This window comes from Echinops telfairi, unplaced genomic scaffold (genome assembly GCF_000313985.2).
Source record: "Echinops telfairi isolate 266 unplaced genomic scaffold, ASM31398v2 ScPeMD7_60;HRSCAF=208, whole genome shotgun sequence".
Lineage (NCBI taxonomy): Eukaryota > Metazoa > Chordata > Mammalia > Afrosoricida > Tenrecidae > Echinops > Echinops telfairi.
The window spans coordinates 32,240,617-32,263,647 of record NW_022103958.1 but is presented as its reverse complement, the minus strand read 5'-3'; the positions used below and the strand labels follow the sequence as shown (position 1 = coordinate 32,263,647).

At 52.6% G+C, this 23,031-nt stretch overlaps 1 protein-coding gene across 5 annotated transcripts in view; it reads left to right on the top strand.

Annotated features, from left to right (window-relative positions):
• The window catches only part of NAV2 (neuron navigator 2), a 413,588-nt gene that overhangs the window by 218,840 nt on the left and 171,717 nt on the right, over positions 1-23,031 (top strand). For all 5 annotated transcript variants that reach the window (XM_045290963.1, XM_045290962.1, XM_045290966.1 and 2 more), the window contains one exon: positions 19,530-20,622. In XM_045290963.1, the coding sequence (XP_045146898.1) occupies positions 19,530-20,622 (1,093 nt within the window). The remainder of the gene's footprint in view (positions 1-19,529; positions 20,623-23,031) is intronic.

Here is a 23,031-nt window from a genome sequence, read left to right as displayed (position 1 = left end):
TTGTTGTTCCTCGAGTTGGTTGTGACTCATTGCCACCCTTTGTACAACTGTACTACTGTAGCCAATTGTGCAGCTATGCCTCCCACCCACCCCCATCTTCTTCCCTGATTTCCTCTGTAAAGTAGTTATCTCTCTGTTGACTGGTTTTCTTCCAGGCGGGACCCCGCCTCCCCAGCCTCCTTTTCCACACTTGCACCGCCTATCCGAGGTATTTCCTAAACAAAGGAAACTCTCCCAAGATGGGCTCTGGTGCCTGCTGTTGAAACCACATTGTTTCCCCCCCACATTCCTTCATTCCTAAAGCTGGGTCACAGGCTACTTGGTTAATAATCTATTATAACTCCAAGTGGGTGCACAGCTTTCTCCAACCCAGGGCATGCATTTGGTGCCCCTTGGGGGTGTTGGACTTGTCAATGTGAGAAATGGATAGCTGACATCGTGCTCTGTATTGGGGATTTTCTCTCCCATGAAACCCAATATCCACTTTAAAGAAATCCCTGACTAAAAACAATACACCATTAGTAGGCTTTCTCTCTCTCTCACCCAAGTTGCACTTCCTCCCTTTCCCTTTGAAAGTGGGCTTCCTAAATTTATATTTCAAGAGGTATGTCTGGGTGGGGTCCAGAAACCATCCTGTGCCTGGAGGGCAGCTGAGCCCAGCCCGAGGAGGAGGGTTGGTTCACTCAGGCTTGTTCAGGTCAGCCAGCCATGGTGGGCGTGGTCCTCTCTGCCCTGCTCTGATCAGCCTGGACTCATCATGTAAGACTTTCTCACTCACCGCTACTGAGTGGAGGCTCACTCAGTGGAGCCCCCTGTGGGTTTCCGAGACTATCACGTTCATAGGAGTAGACTGCCCAGTCTTTCTCCCACGGAGCTGCTGGTGGATTTGAACTCTGTGAGCTGAAGCCCAACAGTAACCACTACGCCACCAGCGCTGAGTATAGCCTTTCTATCTAACATGCTGTCTGTGTCCCAGTCATGGCCCTGTTCCTGCTTCTGTAGTCCCACCTTTAACGGTGATGTATTGACCTGCCACCAGTCGTGAAATGGTGAGTCTCCTTGGTCCCATGCCTTATTTAACCAGGTCCAGACTGTGGCTCCTCGGACGCCATTTGACCTCATGCCAATGGCCTCCCTCACCCAGATGCAGTATTTGTGTCTTTATATGACCTTTGTCCATTTTAAGACTTAACAAATATTCTCCTTAAGTTCTAGTTGGGATTGGGGTCTCTTTTGTACCTAAAGCACAGCCAGAGGAACCTTTGTTTAGTGGTGTGCTAAAACCAGTCATTTCCAACTCATGGTGACCCACGTGTGTCAGAGTAGAACTGTGCACTGGGGTTTTTTGAGCAGGTAGTGTTTTAGGGATGGCATCGTGGTTACGTGTTGGGCTGCATTCCAAAAGATCAGCAGTTCAAAACCACCAGCTATTCCTCTGGAGAAAGATGGGGCTTTGTACTCCCATAAACAGTTATGGTCTCAGAAACCCACAGGGGCACTTCCACCCTGCCCTATAGGGTCACTATGAGTCAGCATCGACTCCACGCAATGAGTTTTTATTGTTGTTGTTATTTGCTTTAGTGTTTTCGGAGGTAAAGGCTCCAGGCTCCAAATTTAAATGTGTTTTATGGAAACAACTTTATTAAGCCTTAAATAGGATAAAGACAAAAAGAGCATCATCCAGCATGAAGGTCTTTGTGAGCAAAACCATATGACACAAGAACCACCTCCCCCAAATTAGGATTTACCTCTGTCAAATGAACCCCCAGCAGAATGCTAGGTTTCAGAAGATTCTGAGTCTCGCAATCCTACGCATGAAAGGCAAACAGGACGGAGAACAAAGGCACCATTCACAGCTGAGAAAATACCTCACCTGTAAAATGGGGAGAGCCTTTTCCCACCCCCTCCCCAGGCTGCAGTAAAGAGTCAATCGGGCACGTGTGCTTGGCACAGTGCTTTCTGCGAAAGCTGTGCTTGGCAAATCCTAGCTGATGTTAATGATTACAATCACAAAGATACAATTCCAAAGGGAAATTAGCTGATATTTTAGGAATATGCAGCAGAAAGCAATAGTTCCTGGCATTTCACTGGAAGACAGTGGATCCTCGTTCCGAAATCCATAATCCGTGCTTGTCGGCAGTGGCGGCGGATGTTTGGCACTGCATCCTGAAGCATCCCAGAAATGCCTTTCCATTCGATTAAGGTTTATTCCAGAAGATGTGTAACACGCTTTGGGGATAATAAACAAATCAATAGGTATTAAACATAAAAGGTTGTAGTATTGGTGCTGAGTGGCTGCTGTAACAAACTGGGTGCTTTAAAACATTGAAATTTATTTTTTTCATAGTTATGATGTTGGAAACCAAGGTGTCTCCGGGTCCGTGGCCTCTGAGCGCTCCGAGAGGACCCTTCCCTCTGGTGGCCGGCTCTGCCTCACTCCCCTCTTTGCTTCTATCTTTAGATGAACTCTGTGTGTGTGTGTGTGTGTGTGTTCCCCTTACAGGACGCCAGTCCTGGGATTTAGGGCCCGCTTTAACATGAGCACTAGTTGTATAATGTGTTCCACATTGGGCTGCGGGCCTCAAGGTCGGCAGTTTGAAACCATCAGCAACTCCAAAGGAGAAAGATGAGGCTTTCCTCTCCTCTAAAGATGTCCAGCCTCGGAAACCCGCAGGGGCAGTTGTCCTCTCTCGGAGAGCCACGATGAGTCTGAATTGGCTCGGTGGCAGTGGATTTGGTTCGGTGTTTGTGAACCTTCAGCATCATAGAGCTGTATCTGCAGACATGATTAGTTAAGATGAAGCCATGTTCGGCTGTTCAGGCATTTCTAATCAGCTTGGCAGTCATGACTGTGCTGGACATCTGTGTGCACTCACCCGGGATCAAGCAACAGACATCTCCTGTGACCCAAGCATGAATGGCACAGAGCCTCAGGCCTCAGGGCGTGGACATTCGGAGAAAACAAATCAACAAGCGTTTTCTGTCACCAGCTCTGAGGACCAGGGGGTTCTCTGTGGAAACCACTCAACCCCACTGTTGCGGTGAGAAAGCAGCTATAGATGAAGTAGAAACGAATGAGCACTACTGAGTTCCAATAAAACTCGATTTATACAAACGGGTAGTGGGGCTAGAGTTAGTCTGTTTGCTGACTCCCGGAGAAGGAGCCCTGGTGGTGTAGTGGTTACCCATTGGGCTGCAATCTGCAAGGTCAGCAGTTCAAAACCACCAGCTATTCCTCGGGAGGAAGATGAGGCTTTCTACTTCTGACTTCTGTGAAAAGTTACTGTCTCAGAAGCCCACGGGGCAGCTCTGCCCTGTCCTATGGGATCACCAGAAGTCACAATTGAGTCAATGGTAGTGAGTTCTACAGGCGGAAACCGGCTCTTGGCGTAAGCAACTTGAGAGTTAGCCATCAATCAACAGCAGGGCGGTGAGAAGAGGAGGGGGTGCTGGGGCCTCACCTCGGCCCTCACAGGAGAAATGGGCAGAGGAGTGGCCAGCACTGTCCGAGGTGAGGGAAAGCAAATCGCAGCTGGGCAAGAGATGCAGCTGCTTCTGCCCTGTGACGAGGACGCAGGAGACGCTGGTGTAACTAGGAAACGGGCTGCTGTATACCTGTCCCCCGCCTACCTGGATACTCCAAGAGCCTTCCCACCTCCGAGGCTGTTGATGGGAGAGTCTGAATCCGAGTCCAGGCCTTGGGCAATCCCCAGCCTTCCCTGAGATTCCTGTGGATTCCTGCGGTGCTTCCCCAGCCTTCTCTCTGTGAGGCTGTCTCTGTTCCACTTCAACCCCCTGAACACAGGCGCCAGCTCCCCGGCTCCTTTCCTGGAGACATCCGCTCTAGGATGGCCTGCTAAGCTGATACACCCTTTATTTCTTGAGTGGTGTGACCCACACACACCCTGCTTGGTTCTACCCACTTCTGTTGTTCCACACCACCACCACCACCCCACCACCCGCTGCCCTTTAGCCCTTCCGGGTCCCCTGACTCCATCGCTTTGGTCCCATGACCTGCTTAGCTCTTTACCGAGGAGAATGAGGCTAGGGTGGGAGGCGTTGGCCTCCCTCTCTGCCACCTGGGCTCTGCCTGATAGCAGGCCAGTGGCTCCACTCCCCAGAACCAGAACGTACTGTCATCCTTAGCCGCCCATGAGTCATGGCAACTCCGTGCACGGCAGACAGAACATGCTGTGGTGGGGCAGCCCACAGGGATGCCTCATGTTTCGCCTCGTAGCTGACTTTCAGAGCAGATCACCAGGCCTTTCTTCCACGTGCATCTTCTTCTGGAAGGTCTGAAGAAATCTGCCCAGCATCATAGCAACGTACAACCAACGTAGCATCCACCGGCATTCAGATGAGGGATGGTTGAAGGACAGGCTTGACCAGACGATGACGTGAAGATTCAGGGAGGTGGTCTACAGTCTCACTCCGTCCTAGTCAGTGTGAGACCTCCACTCATTGCTGTGGCCTTCCCTTCCATCTCAAATCGCAGGACAGGGTCGAACCGCCCCCTGGGGTGTTCTGGCCTGTCACCTTTACGAGGACAGAGAGCTGTGGGGTCCTTTTCTTCCACAGAACCATGCCGGGTTCAAACCACCAACTTTTCGGTTCATAGCAGAGTGCCGAACCATTGTGCCACAGGGCTCCTTGAGTCTCAAAGTAGAAGGATAACCTTGCCTTGGAGTCCCCTGTCACTCGTTTTGAATCTTTGCTATTGTGAAACTGGATTTCCGAAAGTAGAGGTGTCGCCTTGGACCTTGCGGTCTCTGGATTGGCAGCCGGGAGCGACTGTAGCAGCCGGTTTGAGTCTCACTTGAAACCATCAGCTTCAGTCCTGGCTTTTCAGCCAAATTTGGGAAAGAATGAAAGAGATGGGTGTGTGCGCCAGTTTTCCCAGGCAGCACAGGGAGAGGAGTTGTGAGGATCTCTCGTGGTGGAAATAAATCCAGTCCGTGTGGCTGAATGGAGCGGGTGTAGGCGTGCTGCCTGGGCAGGGAGGGAGTAGCGTTCTGATTGCAGCTCCATTTGTCACTGTGCTTGGGTGGACTGGCCATGCCCCTGGAATCCCTGCTTGTGATTAGTCCATGAAAGCCTTTGGCTGGCCAAAACCGACCCTGTCTGGGCAGGTCTATACATCCGTTCTCTCCAGTTAGACTTTAATCACATCACTGGGCATGAGAGCCTGGGTATTCCATTTCCTTTGAATGTCCTCAAAGAATTCCGTTTTAAAAGTTGCATGCAGAGAGTGTAATAAATAATAATAATAATGGCTTGAACTATTTTCTTGGCCTCCAACTTGCCTCTGGTCCAGAGCTCCACAAACACACCGCTCTCACCACTTGTCTTGTCATTTCTGCATGACAAGATTTCCCTCTCACCAACAAGACATGGTCTCACCGTTCCAGGACCCCACCTTATATCCACCACCATCTGCGCCGCCCCTGGGAAAGTACCTGGAACAAAAATGAAAAAGAAGTTAAGGCTTGGGATAAGATGGATAAGGGACACACACTAAGTGGTGTGGTTGTTTTAGGATTCGGAGGGGAAACCTAGCCAAACCACCTTTATCCCCAAGCATATCCCTAGTTACCACGGATCCTGAATTCATTATTCAAAATGACCAACCTCCCCTGGATCAACGTTGAATAAGCCGTGGCATGCATCAGTTTGAATGAGAACCTCCGTGCCGGAGCTCACGCAGGCCTGGTTTCCACATTATATCTGCTCCAAGTCGCTTATGGGTGCAAAGCTCCGAGGCCCCTCTGCTCGGGCACTGATGTGTGAAGGGGGCTTACAGAAGGTCTCACAGAAAGAGCCGGCATGGCCAGGAGTGACTGAGTCATCACGCCAAACAGTGAGCGCTGTGTTCGTGGGCTGCCTCCGGAAAGCCTGGGGAGGTGGACACACACATAGCCCAGAGCCTGCCTCATTCAGGACTCTGGCACCAGGCAGGGCAGGGGAAGCCCGCCAGAAGTCTGCTGTGGGTGGGGTGGTGGAGAACCAACTGAAAAACCTGGGCCTTTCTCAATGTACGGAGCTTCAGGAGCGTCAGTGTTGTCAGGTGGCTTTCTGAGTACCACTGCTTGTGGCTGGAAGAATCCATGCCACTGACGTTAGTTCAGCTCCACCTGCCTCACTGCCACCCATGTGCCGCTGGCTCATCCTGTGGTGGCCTGTGACATTGGAAGCTGAATTGCAGATACCAGCAATGTCTCTGACCCAGGGTGGACTAGTTTCAGTAGAGCTGCTGGACTCAGAGAGATGTGGGAGAGATGCCTGGGGATCTGTTTTCGAAAATCAGCCAGTGGAAGTCCTCTGGCTGACAACAGAATATTGTCCGAGATCGTGCTGCAAGACGAGGTTCCTAGGTTGGAAGACACTCAGCACACATAGTAGCTGCAGCAATGGATTGAGCACCCCAGAGATTGTGAAATGGCACAGACCCAAGCTACGTTGTTGTGTTAGTCCGCGTTGATTAGAGAAACAAATCCAGAGGCACTGATTTGTGTATAAGAAAAAGCTTTATATAAAAGAACAATTGTATATTGAGAAAACATCTCACCCCAGTCCAGATCAAGTCTGTAAGTCTGATATTAGCTGATACCAGTCTATAAATTCCTCTTCAGACTCACACAACACATGCAATGGTGCCAATGCAGGAAGATCACAGGCCAGTGGTGGGAAGTCTTATGGATCCAGTGGCGGTGGTAGCATCTCAGCACTGGGTGGGTCTCCATGTGGCTCCTCCAGCTGCAGGGCTCTGGCTTCATCAGCATAGCTCCATGTGGCTTGTCGACAGGAATGTTTCACAGGGAGAGTGTGTCCCACCTCCAGGAAGGAAGACAAGAGTTCCCAGAATCCTCAGGAGAAAGGCATGCCCACACTGAAGCCTCCTTGGCTATGACCTGATTGACAGGCTAAACTTCCCCCCTCTCGCTCAAGTTGACAAGACATTATGTAACTGCCATAATTGTGTTCTCTGTGGGGGCTTCCATGAGTGAGGGCAGACCTGGTGACGACGTAGTTGGTTAGTAATTGGGCTGTTAACCACGAAGGCAGCCGTTCAAACCCACCAGGCACTCCCTGAAAGCAAGAGGAGGCTTTCTACTCCCACAGATGCAAAATCTCCACCCCCATGTAGAGTCCCCATAAGTCAGCATCAACTTACGGTGGTGGCAGGGTTGGTGAAGAGCAGGGACTTTCCTATTCCCATTCTTTACTCTCCCACTGATTAGCCATGACCTCGGGCCAGTTGTTCACCTTGCCACACTGTATGCAACCTGCGTCCTAGGTTGCCGGTGCGAAGTCATGATTGAATCAAAGAATCGATGACACGAGATTACTCCAAGCCCTTTGTGCATGGCATGCAGTTGGCGCCTGGTGACTAGCTAGACCAAGTGAACTGGCTCACAGGTCCCATGCTGGTTCGGTTATGCTGAAGTTATAGGATTGTGTCGTTCTAAGGGTGGTTCCGGAATATGGAGCAGAGCACAATGACCTCAGCGTTCTTCCCGCCTTATCGTGATTATCTGACTTGGGAAAGACGTTGTGGCTGGCAGAGGACTTACTAGTGTTCATCCAGAAGAATGCTCTATTTGTGAAAACTCTGTCCTCCCCCATCCCTTCACAACTGGCCATAAACCAGAACAGACACCTGGAGGAAGTTGCTGCCTGCGTTCTGAGCACACCGTGAGCCGTCTCAGTCATTGTCTCCCTCTGTATACTTTGTTTTCTCACTAAGAAGACGAATGTCAGACAGAGGGCTCAGAAGTCAATGAGGCAGTGTGATCGGTAACATCCGTGAAGCCTGGACTTATTTGATCTACCTGATACCAAGTGTCTGCAGACCTGGCAGAATCAGGACAGATGACTGTGTGTTTTTGGTCTCTTCCTGCACATTTGGCTTACTGCAATCACAGCTCATGAATAATAGTCCAATTCAGCCCACCGCTTCTGCAGCCATCCCCCCAACCCCCCCAGGAGCACAATAAGCCAGTTATTTGCTTGGCTCATGATTTTGATAGGCACAAAAAATAACAACAGAAAAATGACATTTTGCCAGCATCCTCAATCTCCAAGAACAGAAACCACACTTAAATGATTGCTGAACTGTTTGACATTCCCATTTTTTAAAAAGAGAGCCTCTCCGAGGGAAACATTCCCTTTTTCCTCAGGGAAGGAGTTCAAGGTCAGAGAGCATTGCTGTAAAGTCGCTGGAAGCTGTTGACAGAAGCCTTGATGAAAGCACTCTATCTCGCACGGAGAGAAGAGCACACACTTGGGGAGTCTGCCTCCTTGTCCCCGGTCTAAGCTGGGGATGAGCTGGAAGGGTGCAGACTGTGAAATAAAGTTGCCTGGCTCTCATCTACCTGATCTTGGGTCACTTACCGATGGCCCCGTGCCTCCGTGTCCGCTGCAGTGAAACGGAGCCATAGTTGCCACCCTCTCTGAGTTGTGGCGCAAGCCACTCCAAGCACCTCCCGTCGTGTGTGGCATAAAATGTATGCTCAGCCAATGCCTCGCAGTCGCCATCATTATTAATGCGTGATGCTCATTTCAAACCCCTGCAGCACATGGTTGTGCTCGCAGCTGCAAATAGAAAGACTGGCACCTCAAACTCACGCAGGGGCTGCAGGGGAGCAATGCCCAAAGCCAAACTCCGTGCCATCCAGTCGGTGGATGCTGACTCATGGCAACCATGTAAGGAATGACTCGGTATCGTTCACTAATGTAGCCCAAGATCACATGCGTTTCCCGGGCTCCTCCCTCCTCTTCTCATGCAGTACTTTGGCTCCGCTGCGGAGCCGTACACCGTCCCTGTTAGATATCTCCTCGCTAAAGGGAACTGCTCGTGTTATGGCCCGTTGGGACCCTTTGGGGACAGAATGGGGCATGTTTTGTTCTCAGACGCTGTCACCTTCTGGTGACATTTTGTCGCTCATTGCCACCTTCTGGACAAAAGGACAAAGTACTGGCCGTTCCTGCGCCACCCTCAGAATGACCGCTGTGTCCACACCCATCTTGCAGCTATCCTGCCAGGCCGTCCCCCTGAGCATCTTCCTTCCTTTCACTGACCGTTCAGGACAAGCAGGAGGTCCGTCTCCAGGAGCCTGGGGGGCCCATGGCTTACAACCCTCGGCTGCTACCCAGAAGGAGGCCAAGGGTTTGAACGCCTCACCAGCCACTCCGAGGCAGAAAGACAGGGAAGTTGGCTTCTATAAAGATCACCGCCACGGAAACTATGGGGCATCTCCACTCTGATTTGGGGTATTGCTAAGGGTTGGAACCAACTGCACATGAAGAGTGTTTAATGCTCAGAACACACAGATGTGGATCGGGGGAGCATGCTGGATGTCACGCCACTATCTCACTGGGGGACACCCTTCTGCCTTCTCCCATCCCTCTCTCTGCTGACTGTTACTTGTACAACAGCTCTCTTCTCAGGTGACATGGTGGCCCGATTTTGACCATCGTCTTCGTTGGGACAGTGTTTACCAAGACAGATCGCATAACAGGCTGTTTCCTTACGCTCCCCATGCCATTTTTCTCCATTACGGTGTGCCCTGTGCATATGAGTGCATTAAAGACTCTGAGAAATCCCGCCGGCAAGAAATGCTTAGTTAGTTACCCCTGAGTCCCTCAGACTCCCCTGAGCCTGGTGCCCCATCTCCGTCACGGCCCACTTGTATTGTTCGGTGGGATGTATGTGGTGCGAGCAGTGGTTTGGCATCTTCTGCTTGGGTTACTACCAAGGAGGCCTGGTGATGATGGCGTGGATAAGCAGTGGGACTGCTAACTGCAAGGTGACGGTTCAAACCCATCAGCCACTCCTCGGGAGAAAGTTGAGGCTGTCTGAGCCCATAAAGATTGACAGCCTTGGAAGCATGAATTAGGGTCACTATGAGTCACAACCGACTCAGTGGCAGTTGGTTTGGGATTTGTTATTTGGTGTCCCTGTGCTCCAAGGGAAAGCGGGAAGATTTGGCGGGCTTACTGGACAAGGGGGCCGCCCGGTTCCTTAGCTAACTCTGTCTTAGGGGCATGTATTTACAACCAAGTGTAATCTTTTCCCCCTGCCAAAGAGCTGTTGGCTGTGGAAAATGACCTCCTGAAAGAATGGGATTTGCCCCCCGTGGAGTGTTTATAATTGCTTGGTGAAATTTCATATACCCTTGAAAAAAGAAAGAAGGTTTTCTGTGGCCAATTTTGCTCTTTGTTATCACCATATATGGTACACGATGGAAAAAGGCTTGACCAATTAAGACAGCTGTTTCCTCCCAAAACATGTTGCCTGGGACTTGGAGGAAATATGTCCCAGGGAGAACAAGGTGTTTGGAAAGTGTCTCAGGGCTCCGAGAAGAGAAAGAATAAGAGCACCTTTGATTTGATTTGATTTGATTTTTTAAGGCCTCTTTTTTCGAATGTCAGCACTCAAATGCTGTGTCTCCTTAACCATCTGAGCGGAAGGCTTTTTTAAAACTCTGTGTAGGACACCTTTTGATGTGAGGAGTGTGTGTGAGAGAGACAGACAGACAGACAGACAGACACAAACAGATAAACACAGACAGACAAAGATATATTTTAAGGACTTACTCTTGTCAAAATGTTATTGCAGCGTCAGACATAAGCCTCAGTGTATTCTAACACAGCCAACAGTTCCACCTTTGTGCAGCTTCCCCTTCAACCTTGACAAGGGGATGTGATGGGAGCACTCCTGGTGGTGGAGCTGTTTAGAGGCGATATAGTGAAAACTTTATAAGAATGTTGTACTTCCTTATTTTTCTTTTACTGCTTTTTAGCTCCCAGCTGAGAAACAAATTACCTCATTACCCTAGTTTCACTTGGTTTTTTCCAAAATAAGCCACTGGAGAAAAAGCATCACCTTGCCTTCTGTTTTAAAAACGAAACTCGCCTGCAATTCCTCCCGGGGTGAGGGCCCCTCTTCCTCTGTCTCCGGGGTGAAGGAAAGCCAGTGAGGAAAACCTGGGGAGTCAGGCTCGTGCAGAAGGGCCAGCTCTCAGGATGCTGTGCGCTCACACGCGGCACTTTTATCGTGGGTCACTTGTCACAAGAGCACTTGAACAGGACATTTTCGGTGGCTTGTTAAAACGCCATTTCCACCGTGCACGCTCCTCATTTCCTTGAGGCTTCCATAATCAAAACCACAAAGGAGGTGGGTAGCCTCTCAGATAGGGAGGCTGGAAGTTCAAATTCAGGCTATCGGCTCTGTGGGCTCCTTCTGAGGGCTGAGGGAGAGGAACCGTTCCAGGTTTCCCTGGAGATTTCGGTGGCCGCGGCAGTCCTTGGCTGGAGAGAGGTCCTTGGGTGCCCTCTCTCCCCCGTGGGTAGCATGCTTCTGGCTGCTCTTCTCTCTCCTATGGAGGCCCTCCGACGGGCTCGGAGTTAGGAGCCACCCCACTCTGGTGTGACTTGGTTACTTTAATGGATCACATCTGCAAAGAAAAGCCCCATTGCCACAAACAGGGTCAAGATCACCAGTGCTGAGTCAGGACTTCAGCCTGCCTGTGGGGCAGGGACATAGTTCAGCCCATAGTGTATGGGGGCAGGGCAGGTGTGTTTGTGTTGGGGGGGGGGGGGGGGGGGGCGGTCCTTAGAAGCATTACCCAAGCCTTCTAAGGTACAACTATTGGTCTCTACTCATCAGGAGCAGGAGAAGCAGGAAACAGGAATCTCAGAGAAGACACACTGGTTTACAGGGCTAACAGCCTACATGGGCCATGACCTCGTTTACCAGACCAGAAGAACTAGAAGGTGCCTGGTCACCACTGTGGATCCCTATACTCAGGACCACAATAGACGGGTCCTGATAGAGCAGGACAAAAATACAGAACAGAACTCAAATTCAAACTCAAGTTCAGCACACAGGACCAATTGGAACCAGGGGAATGTACTGGACCTGTTGAAGCCAGGGGCCTGACTCCCTGTGATGATATCACCTTGATGTACCCGTTCAACCGTGAACAAAAATAACAGACATTTAGTGAAATAACAGATGAGCTAACAAATTAAAAGATACGTACCGATGCGTCTATTACTCCACCGTAAACCACCTGTACGAGATGCGACAGCGCAGATGGGAGGGTGGGGGCTGGGAAACCCGCGCTTTGGAAGAGGACCAGCAGAACCGATGGGAGAGGATGGAGACACGCTGTGAGAAGGGTGACTCGCGTCACTGGATGATTGTGCAGGAGCTGTCAAACGGGAAGCTGATCTGATGTGTAAACGTCCATGCACACACCAGGCAACCCCCCACAAAGTGTGTGTTTTGTTTTGTTTTTTAATTATCAAAACTTTCCGTTATGGAGTGGCTGAGCTTTAGGGAGCACAGCTCCCCACGAGCCCGGAGGGAAGCCAGGCACAGCTGATCACCCGGAGGCAGCTGCAAGGGTCCCATGGGGGTCATCCTTCTTCATTTGTTGATTTTCCGGCAATCGTTTTTGGTGTTTCCGTCTTGCTTCAGCCAGGGGTCTTGACCTGAGGGAACTGACATGCTTGTCCGTAAGTGGAGGCAAGGACAACTAGTGATCACTCAGCAGCATAACAAGTGCCCAGGACCTGCAGAGGGCCAGTTGGGTCCTTAAGGCTGTTTATGTGACTGCTGTTTGAAGTGCTCTGCTGGCATAGTGGGTGGGGCTGTTGGGCTACTAACCACAAGCTCAGCAGTTCAAACCCATTAGCTGCTCCTTGGGAAAAGATGAAGCCTTCTGTTTCTATAAAGAAGTACAGCCTCGGAAATCCACAGGAGGCAGTTCTACCCTGTCCCATAGGGTCACTATGAGTTGGAATCAACTTGATGGTGAGTGAGTAAGTGAGCAATGGATTGGGAGGTTCTGGAAGGTTTCCTGGAAGAAATCTGAGGGAGGTGGGTGGGAATCTAAGGTTGAATGTGATACAAAGCCATGATAGGAGCAGGGAACGAACCGGGCAAAGGATGGTAGCAGACAATTCAAGGGGGAAGCCAGGGGTATAACTCGCTTACCCACTAAATCCTTTGTTCTGTTCCTTTAGAGAAGAAGTTGTTTTTACATTCTAGACTAAGATAATACCAATCAAGTTTCCTGTGGTTCATTAAACATGAAACTAACAGGAAAGCCTTTAAAAACACACGTTATTTTGTCATTTATGAAGCTCACCATCAGCATTCTTCTAGCTTGGCCATTCTAAAAGCCTTTGAGAGGTCTGGATTAGTGTAAGCTGTTTCGGTGCTCACCTGCTTACTGAACAGGTAGGTTCGCATCTACCCAGAGGTGCCTTGGGTGGAAGGCCTGGAAATCTACTGCTGAAACAGCAGCCATGGAGTCTGCTCTGCTCCCTAGCGACCCCGTGCCCCCAGAAAGAAGCACTGCGTGCACGGGCCTGCGCCAGCCTCACCATTGTCCCTCTGCCCGACCCCAGCGGGGGCAGCCACTGGGTCACTCCATCTCGTCTAGGGCCTTCCTGGTTTACGCTGCCCCTCCGCTCTACCAAGCGTGATGTCCCCTCCAGGGACTGGGCTCTGCGGACAGTGTGCCTGGAGCGCATGAGACAAAGTCCTGCCACCCTTGCCTCGGGGGCACAGACCCGTGTGCCCATGCAGCAGTTCATGGTGCTTTCATTCTTCTTCAGCACCACGGTTCACATGCCGCGACCCTTCTTCATGGGCAAGCTGGACGTGGAATGAGGAGGACTGAAAAAGAGTCTTGACAAATGAGCCTCTGAAAGCCCTGTGGAGGGGAGCTCCTCAGAGACACACCTGGACTCATCTTGAGTCCAAGTCAGCCTGATGACAACGCTTTGGTCGCGGGCTTGTAGGTGCACGCAGGTTCTTGGAGCACACGCGTCCACCCAACCTAGTTCCCTGTGGGCTCCAGGCCCCTCACGTTCCTGCCCACTTGCCTTGGTTATTCTCATGACCCCTGCCCTCCGCACCCCTTGCTGCCCCTTGTGCCCCCCACACTGACCCTCTCCAAGGATTGAAGGGAAGCCTGCTTTTAGGGGGGCGGGGCATAATACGAGGCATTGATAACAACAACGCCAGGAAGGATGCTTGGTCTCCAAAACTGAGTGGATACGCTTAAAAAAAAATTTTTTAAAAACCAGCCTGGTTTCAATTATCCTAACAAATTTGAGTGCTCAAGATTGACACCTTGACAAACGATAGGAAATTGCCCATGTTTTCCCAGGCCCTAGACCAGGCCTGCTCCCCGGAGTCTTGGGAGAGGAGCTGGAAGCCGGAAACATCCCTGGGGCAGATTGAAAGTCACAGTAGCGGAACAGGACTCGGCCAGCCGAGGACACCCTCCCCCGAGGGCCTGTTGGTACGGGGACCAGACCACCAACATCTCCCCAGCTGAGAGCTGGGGCCAGCATTCACACTCGCGGAGGCAGAGGAAGAAATGCTTGTTTATCTGCCCCGGACTGTCTTTTCACTTTGGTTACGGTCAGGGCTGGCTGCCAGAAAAACCAAACTCGGTTCCCCCACAGAGGATGAAGAATCAACGCTATCCCCAAATCCGTAACGAGAAGAAGGAAAAAGCTGTGTTCTTTTCGTCAAAGGCATCCTGTCTGCACTGTACAAACGAGACGGTTCCTCCTTGCTGCCTGTCAGTTGGTGGCAGTGGAATTTTCAAGCCAGTCTGTGGTCTGCAGGTCACCATCCGTGAGGGAGGCTCTGTGATCTGTGTTGTTCAGGACAGACGCCTCCCCCCAGCAGTTGTGGTCAGGTCAGTGCCAATGCTTGCTGAGCCCTTGCTCCAGAAGGCTCCGGGGTGGGTTTTACTGGAGGAGGTCGCCAGGCCTGTCTTCGGAGGTGCCTCTGGGTAGGCTCAGACCTTCCCACTTTCAGTGAGCAGCAGCGGGCTGTAACCATTTAGAACCTGAAACAAAAGCCCCAGGCCCACAGCTATACAGTCAATTACCACTCCAGCGGCTCTGTAGAGCAAGGTGGAACTGCCCCCTGGGGGTTCTGAGGCTGTAACCCCTGCAAGGAGCAGACCTCCTCCTTTCTCCTGCCGAGTGGCTGCTAGGTTCTAGCACCTAACCTACTACACCACCTGGTCTCCAAAATCTGACTGGAGGTTACTGTCACATTGTCCAAATGAGCCTTGGTTTCTTTTCATCTAGCTTTATAAATAGACACGTGGCTCTCTGTTGTGTGGCGATGTAACATGTCACGTTCACTGCGCTTCCTCGTCAACAAACAGTTAACGCTATGATTCTAAATTCTCTTTGGCTGAAGAAGGCCAGGTTATGTGCCATTTGACCATCCTCAACCAACGGCCAGGAGCTGGACAAATGCATGTGTAAGTGAAGCCCTAAGAAGGAGCCGTTTCAGATTCACCTTGAGCTGCTTCTTGACCCGGGCATCCTGGTTTGATTTAGACAGGGCTGATTGCTGTTACGTTTTCCACACGAATGATGTACTGCAGCATAGGTGTCCATTTGCATACGGACTCACTGACTTTCTTCTCATGCACAATAAGATAAATAGGAGATTTTGAAGATACAAAAGTGTCCGCCCTCATCCCTGTGCCATCGAGACAAATCTCCTCCGTTCCAGTGGTCCGCCTGCCACGGCTTGAGGAGTGCTGGTGTTGAGAACACTCTTGTCTACAGTCTGTCCTTCCTCCTCATTAGCCTGCTGTGTTCCAGCAAAGGTGCTTAGGTCCATGAGGCCAGAGGCCAGAGCTGGCTGTTTGCCGGGGAGGAGCTGCTCCCCAGGCTTGTTTTTATACGATGCATTTCCGAATTCACAAGCAACGTGGCCCAGGCTGCCTAGGCTTTGACCCTCGTTGGTGTTCCTCATCTGTTAGGAATGCTGGGAGATAATGGACCACCCGTATGCCAAGCACAGGATGCTCAGTGAGCGCTGTGTTTGCGGGGCCCTGTGGGGAAAGCACTGGTCACTTCCCAGCCTCACGGGGGTTGCTGGAGGCTCTTGGACACCGGGCTGAAAGGGGCTGGAGAGAAATAGTCTGTCCTCTTTTGAACAGCTGCGGAGACCATATCCAGGACAAAATGGCATTCTCTGGAGACTCGGCCTACAGACACACCACCACATCTCTTGAGTTGATGTTTCTCAGGAGGCCAGTAAGGGAAGTTCGTGCTAGAAATCACAAAGCCTCGGCTTCCCAAAGAAAGCAGAAGAGCCCCGCACAGCCACTCCAACTGAGACCCAAGATCACTGGGAGTGATGAGCCTCAGGCAGTGGGACCTGGACAAGACCCACAGCCCCTTCACTCCAATGAGGAGTGTTGGCCCTGGCATGGGTGCCAAACATCATGGATGCGATCTTCAGGTGCCCCGGGGTACCCCCTTGCCCTACTCAGAAGACTTTGCTCAAGAAACCAAATCCAGAACACTTATCATCGCCGCCTGCCAAGAGCCCCTTTTTCAGTTGTGATGGCTGACCTTGAAATGTCCCAGGAGGCCATAACCAAGGGACCTCAGACTGCAGGCTCAGTGGAAATGCTGAGGCTCGGAGTCCTGCATTGACACTGAAAAGTTTTACTATAATAACCCTAATAGGGTATCACAAACCCTGGGTCTATGTCGCCTTAAATGAGACCTGCGCGCGTCAACATCTCTAAACAACAATGCAGAAACCTTAGCTTGGGTCTCGCCTGCGCTTCGGCAGGTGTTGGGAGTGGGGCCGAGATGACTGTGCAGGATGGGCTGTGATGTCTGCCCTGGAGGGACTGGCTTAGGAGCTGAGGAAGAAGCTAAGTACGTTCCCACCGTGGGACTGCTGCCGCTGGCTGAGCTCCAGAGTCACCTCCTCCTTGAGGGCAGGAGCATCGGCCCCAGGTCAGAGCCCCAGGAAAGGGAAAGGCAGCTGCCTGGGAGAAAGTGGAACTCGAAGACTAGACAGCCAGTATTCGGTCAACGAGACCGTGCGGCAGAGAGGTTAAACATTTGACCACCATGAAGTTGGCAGTTCGAGCCCACCCACAGCTCCTGGGAAAGGAGATGCAGCCATCTGCTTCCACAAAGATGTACAGCCTTAGAAGCCTCCAGAGCAGTTCTTTTGTCCTGCAGGGTCCCTGTGAGTTGGAATTGACTAAGATCACGAGTATTGTTTTAACCAGAAGCCTTCTCTGTGGTCTGTGCTGCATCTTCAACTGGCTTGTGCCCGCCTGTGGATCTCTGCAGGTGATGCATACGGTTAACGTACTTGGGCACTAACCAAAAAGGGCATCCAGAGGCACCTTGGGAGAAAGGCCAAGACATCTCCTTCCCGGGAATGAGCCCGTAGAGTCCTAGGGGCTCAGTTCTACTCTGACACACATGGGGCCGCCCTGAGTCAGAGTGGGCCAGCAGCAGCTGGTCCTGGCAGTGCATGCCGAGAGTATCCCTAGGAACATGGAGCCCCAGCGCCCCAGTGGTTAGGTCTTGGGCAGTGATCCAAAAGGTTGGCAGTTCGAAAGCACCCGCCGCTCCTCAGGAGCAAGACGAGGCTTTCTACTCCAGTAAACCATTTAGTCTCAGAAACTCAAAGGGCAGTGCTAGCCTGTGCTGTGGGATGGCTATGAGTCAGTATTGGCTCCTGGGCGGTGAGTTAGTAGAAAAATGGGACCCTTGAAAAGATGCCTCATCGTGTAAGCAGCTGTTCCTTTGTTTTAAGCAAAGCAGGTTGCTGTGACACAGTCCTGAAGCGCACTGACCCAGGGGGCCTGGGTACAAATCCTAGAGGCGTCCTTGTCCAGTTCGGCCAGGTAGTCAGCCTTCAGTAGCTGAGACTGGACTCCCTCTCTGGAAAAAGCCGCGGTAACCCTGCCCTCGGCCAGCATACCTGGGGCTGGGTCTCCAGGTGCCCGGGAGACTCTCCCTGGGCAGCCACAAGCCTGCAGAGACCTTGTGCACACACACCAGGCAGGCGTGGATGGGTTCTGAAAGTCAGATCCCATCCCGTTTCCAAGCCAGGCTGTGACTCTCCCCAGAAAAGGCTCCAGCCGTGCCTTCTGTTAGGGAGGCTTGCCCAGCACCCTCCCTCTCCACCCCCCCAGCCCCAATCCCCAGGAAGTCAGGAAGATGTATGTGTTTTAAAACATTGGGGGGTCTGCTTTGGATCACCCAGAGCTGTGGCTTCCCGCGCAGCAGCCCAGCGCGCGGGCGGGCGGGTCTGCGGTGAGGCGCTCCGGCCCCATCCCGGTGCCCCACACAGGGCCTGCCTTCTCTTGGCTTGGGCGGCCGTTGACTTTTAAATCATAAAAAGCCGCTCTCTGGACAGTTTACTCTGTTGCTGAAAGGGCAGCGGGGACCTAGGTATTAAAAACGAGCGCAGGAGAGGGAGGAGGAGGAAGAGAACAGAAGGCTGCGTCCGTGAGTCCCGGCAGGCTTCTGAGCACTGGAGCAGTTGTGGATGACAACAGTTAATTAGAAACATGAGCAGCCTAACTGAAAACACTTGTGACAATTGGAAGAGCCGCCTCTCTGGTTGGAGAGTTTTTCCTGGGGAGTCCTTGCGGGAGAAAGTGGCTGCTGCCGGGTAAGTCCTGCCAGGGGAGTGCAGGCGGGGGTGCGTGTCCTTGTCCTCGGGGGAGAACAGGGGCACAAGCAGGGCTCCTCTGCGAGGTGTCCTCCGGCCATGGTCACTCACCTCACCCTGAGCCTTGCCCCTTCAGAGCGCGACCTCCCGCCAGGAGAAGGGGCTGCGGGCTGGTTGGCTCCTTCCTGGGAGCCTGACTGGTCGGACTCGGTGGTGAGCAGAGTTCAGTTTGGAGCCCGCCCTTCCCAGAATCATTCTGGCTCTGGCTCCAAAATATGTTGAGGCTTTTCTGAGAAAAGGATCGGGCCAGGAAGCTCCCCGGGGCGCCACAGGGAAGCCTAGGATTTCAGATAACCTGTGCTTTCCCGCGCCCGCCCGCGGAGTCATGTGTGCCGTGGACACTTACTTCTTCAGCAGAGAAGGTCTCGCTCTCTTTTTTTTTTTTTTCTTTTTGCGTGTGTTTTTAAGTCCAGCCTGAACCATGTTCACAATTCTAAAAGGCTCAGCCCAGGGAACACGCGCTCTTGCGAAGACGTAGCAGCTCCCGGGAGGAGTTCTCTGCGGGACACCCTGCGCCTGGGATCCTTGGTGTCCACCTTTTTTCTGACCCTTCACTCGATTGTTTTGTGGTGGTGTCTCTGCTACATGCTAAGTGGTTTCCTCTGAGTCAGATCATTCTGGCTGCTTTGTGCCACTGGGCACCGGGGCTGTGGATCGAGTCATTCCAACGGGCAGATGTCTCCTATGCAAGCCACGCCGGGGCGGCACTGGGGGTGTTTAGTCTCTTTGGGCTTCTTTAGACTTACATTCTTATGTGCTCTGGGCAGGTTAATGTTGGCATTTGTGTGCATTGGTACAGCACTCACTGGAATATGGGGCTGGGGGGAATGGTGCAGGGGGCAGGCTTTGAACAGGAACCCCAGAGAAGCCCGCAGAGCGGGCAGTGGGGTGGCCAGGGCATGAGGGAAGGGGAGGACTGGCATGTGGTAGTGGGTCCCCAGGTGTGATCCCAGTGTCCCACTCTTTCCTGTCTCTGCAGAGCCATTGGAAAGCCCAGCCTCCTCCCAGCCCGGAATGAGTGAGCATGCACCTGCTGCTTCGGACGCAGGCAGCTCCAGCCCCGCCACCTGCAGTGCCTCCTCAGCCATCCCCCAGCCCGGGGCCGCCTCCAAGCCCTGGCGCAGCAAGTCGCTCAGCGTGAAGCACAGCGCCACATCGTCCATGCTCTCCATCAAGCAGCCCGTGCCCGAGGGCCCCCGGCCCGGCCCCGAAGCCAGCAAGCCTGCTCCCAACAATCAGAAGTCCATGCTGGAAAAGCTCAAACTCTTCAACAGCAAAGGGGCCTCCAAGGGTGGCGAGAGCCCCGGGTGCCGGGACGCGAGCGGTGAGCGGCTGGAGATCCTGCCCAGCTTTGAAGAGAGCGAGGAGCTGGAGGCCGCCAGCCGTGCCCCCTGCACCCCGGGCCCTGCGGCCAATAGCCCCAAGATTGCCCTCAAGGGCATCGCCCAGAGGACCTTTAGCCGGGCGCTGACCACCAAGAAGAGCTCCCCAAAGAGCAACGAGAAGGAGAAGCCTCAGCGGGAGAAGGACAAGGAGAGGAGCAAGGACCTGGCCAAGAGAGCCTCTGTGACCGAGAGGCCGGACCCCAGAGAGGAGCCCAGGGAGGACCCCGGCGGGGCTGCGGGGACTGAGGTGCCCAAAAAGTCCTCCAAGATCTCCAGCTTCATCCCCAAAGGGGGCAAGCTTGGCAGTGCCAAGAAGGAGGCCTCAGCCCCTCCACACAGTGGGATACCAAAACCAGGCATGAAGAGCGGGCCCGGGAAGCCTCCGGGGGCCTCCGCACCTGCCAAGGAAGGTGAGCGCAGTCGGAGCGGGAAGCCGGGCTCAGGGCTTCCCCAGCAGAAGCCCCCGCTGGACAGTAGACACTCCAGCTCCTCCTCCAGCCTGGCTTCCTCAGAAGGCAAGGGCCCCAGCGGAACCACCCTGAGCCACAGCATCAGCAGCCAGACCGTCGGGGGCTCGGCCGGGACCACGCACACCACAGGGAGCAATACCGTCAGTGTTCAGCTACCTCAGCCCCAGCAGCAGTACAGCCACCCCAACACTGCCACGGTCGCGCCTTTCCTGTACAGGTAGGGGCCCATCCCTGGGCCAGTGAGCCTTTCTGGTGGAGTCTTGGTACTAGGGGGATGGGGGACGGAGGTCAGCAGCGCCCCGCAGAAGCATTGCAGCAGCAAATGGCTAAGGCACCTGGTAGGAGTGTTTGCCACCTGCTTGTGGGAAGACTGCCCAGCAGGGTGAGAGAGGGTTCGGCAAAGCGAGAGGGAGGAGGGAAGTGTTGAGTGGATGCCCAGGATGAGCAGGGCTGGAGGGAATCTCCCCAGAAGAAACTGCACCACGGGGTGGCAGCATCCCCCACCAGGCCTGGTGCACCCTGGTGGAACTGTAAAGACAGCGGCGTTGCTGAACTACTGCGACTTTCCCTCCTAGAAGTGTTTGCCTTAAGCGTCCCGTTCCTCACGCAGCTTCTGAGCGCATCACAGGTTTTCTGGCGGGAGGAAGAGTTGCGGGAATGGGGGCGGTGAGGGGGGGAGAAACCAGTTCTAGAACAAAGGCATCCACAGCATATTGAGGAGACAAGCCTAGACCTACGTGTCTGACTCCATGCTACACCCCAGTCTTTCTGATGTGCACATCGTGGGCCCACGGGGACCCACCTGGACACAGGTACTGCTCTATATGGCTCTGGCCCATGACAACCCCTAGAAGGCCCACCTGCATCACTGTGTTAGTCTGGGGAAACTAGAGAAACAAATCCAGGGAGACTCACATATGTGTAAGAGAGAGCTTTAGATCAAAGAGTAATTATATATTGAGAAAACATCCCAGCCCAGTCCAAACCAAGCCCATAAGTCTGATATTAGCCCATATGTCTGATACCAATCTATAAATTCCTCTTCAGACTCATGCAACACATGCAATGACACCAAATGCATGAAGATCACAGGCCAGTGGGTGGAAAGTCTTGTGGATCCAGTGGCAGTGGAAACACCTCAGAGCTGGCAGGGTCTCCCTGTGTTTCCTCCAGCTCCAGGGCACTCACATAGCTCCATGTGACTTATCAACAGGAATGTCTCATAGGGAGACAGTATGTGTCCCACCGCCAGGAAGGAAGATAGGAATTCCCAGAGTCCTCCGGAGAAGGCCATGCCCACACAGTCACACACATCGTGGTGTCTTGGGTGCTATCGAACATCACACGAGCGAGCAATTGGAAGTGCTAGTGTTTAGATCCAAATCTGTTGAGTGAGTGGAGCGAGCTCCTCACCACCACCCTGGCCCTCACCTGGCTCTGTAAACCGCTGTCTCTCCACCCCTCCATGGCTTCACCTGGAATGTCCAGAGGGAGCCAGATTCGATGTGTTTTTATAAACAGTGATTTGGATTTCCTTCCTGCTCTAAGATGCCCTGTCTGCAATTTCTTCTTCTCTGTGTGTAACTCTCACTCCCAGAACCTCCCCATGCTCATGAGGTTACCAAGGGGCAAGGGCGAGACAGACAAACTGTGCCGAGGGAGTAGTGTGTGCTTCACAATTCAGAACTATCAGGCAACAGACTTTCTGGGACAGGGAGGGCCTTTGTGTCAGATTGAATGTGATTTGTGTGGCATCCGGGGAGTTTGATATTATTGTCCCCCACTGATAGCTGAGGCCAGTGATCCCCCAGACATGAGGTGATTTATTCAAATGTGCACGACTGTCCAGTTTGTGGGGCCTAGACCTGAAACCAGCGAAATCAGACTCCAGCACCCCACATCTTTCCAGATGGACAGTTTCTCCTTCACCCACGATCCGTCCTGCACACCTGTCTTGACTGCCCGCTCTTGGCCTTGAACTCATCTTTGCCCTCAGAGGGTTCCATTCTAGGTGGGGAGAGACGTAGCCATGGCACCGCTCCTTTAATAAACACTGGCTGGGAGATGGTGGAGGGGCGCGGGAAACACAGGAGAGCTGGTGAAGGCAGCTGGCAGGAATCTGAAGGGGTTTTCCAGGCCCACGTGCTATGCAAGCCGCATCTCTTGTTTATTTTCTTGGTGTCAGTATACACAGCCTTCTACCTGAACAGCTCAATATCACGGTTTGCATATTTCACGATGTGCCCCCCACATTCCCCCATCACCACTCAGACCCTCTGCCCTGTCAGGTCCTCGTCTGCACTTGATGAGTGGTGTCAGCGTTCACTCGTCCTGACAACTCTTGAGGAGAGCTGGCTGCGTGGGGCGAACATTCTGTGTTAATTAGGCTGAGCTGTGATGTCGTGGATTACAGACTGTGTGGCTGACTAGACAGTCAGCCACTTGAGTCCCCTAACTAGTCCAAGAGAAAAAGATGAGCTACTCTTTTTTTTTCCCTTGAATTTTTTTTTTAATTGGGGGCTCATACAACTCTTATCACCATCCATACATACATCAATTGTGTAAAGCACATTTGTACATTCATTGCCTTCATCATTCTCAAAACGTTTCCTCTCCACTTAAGCCC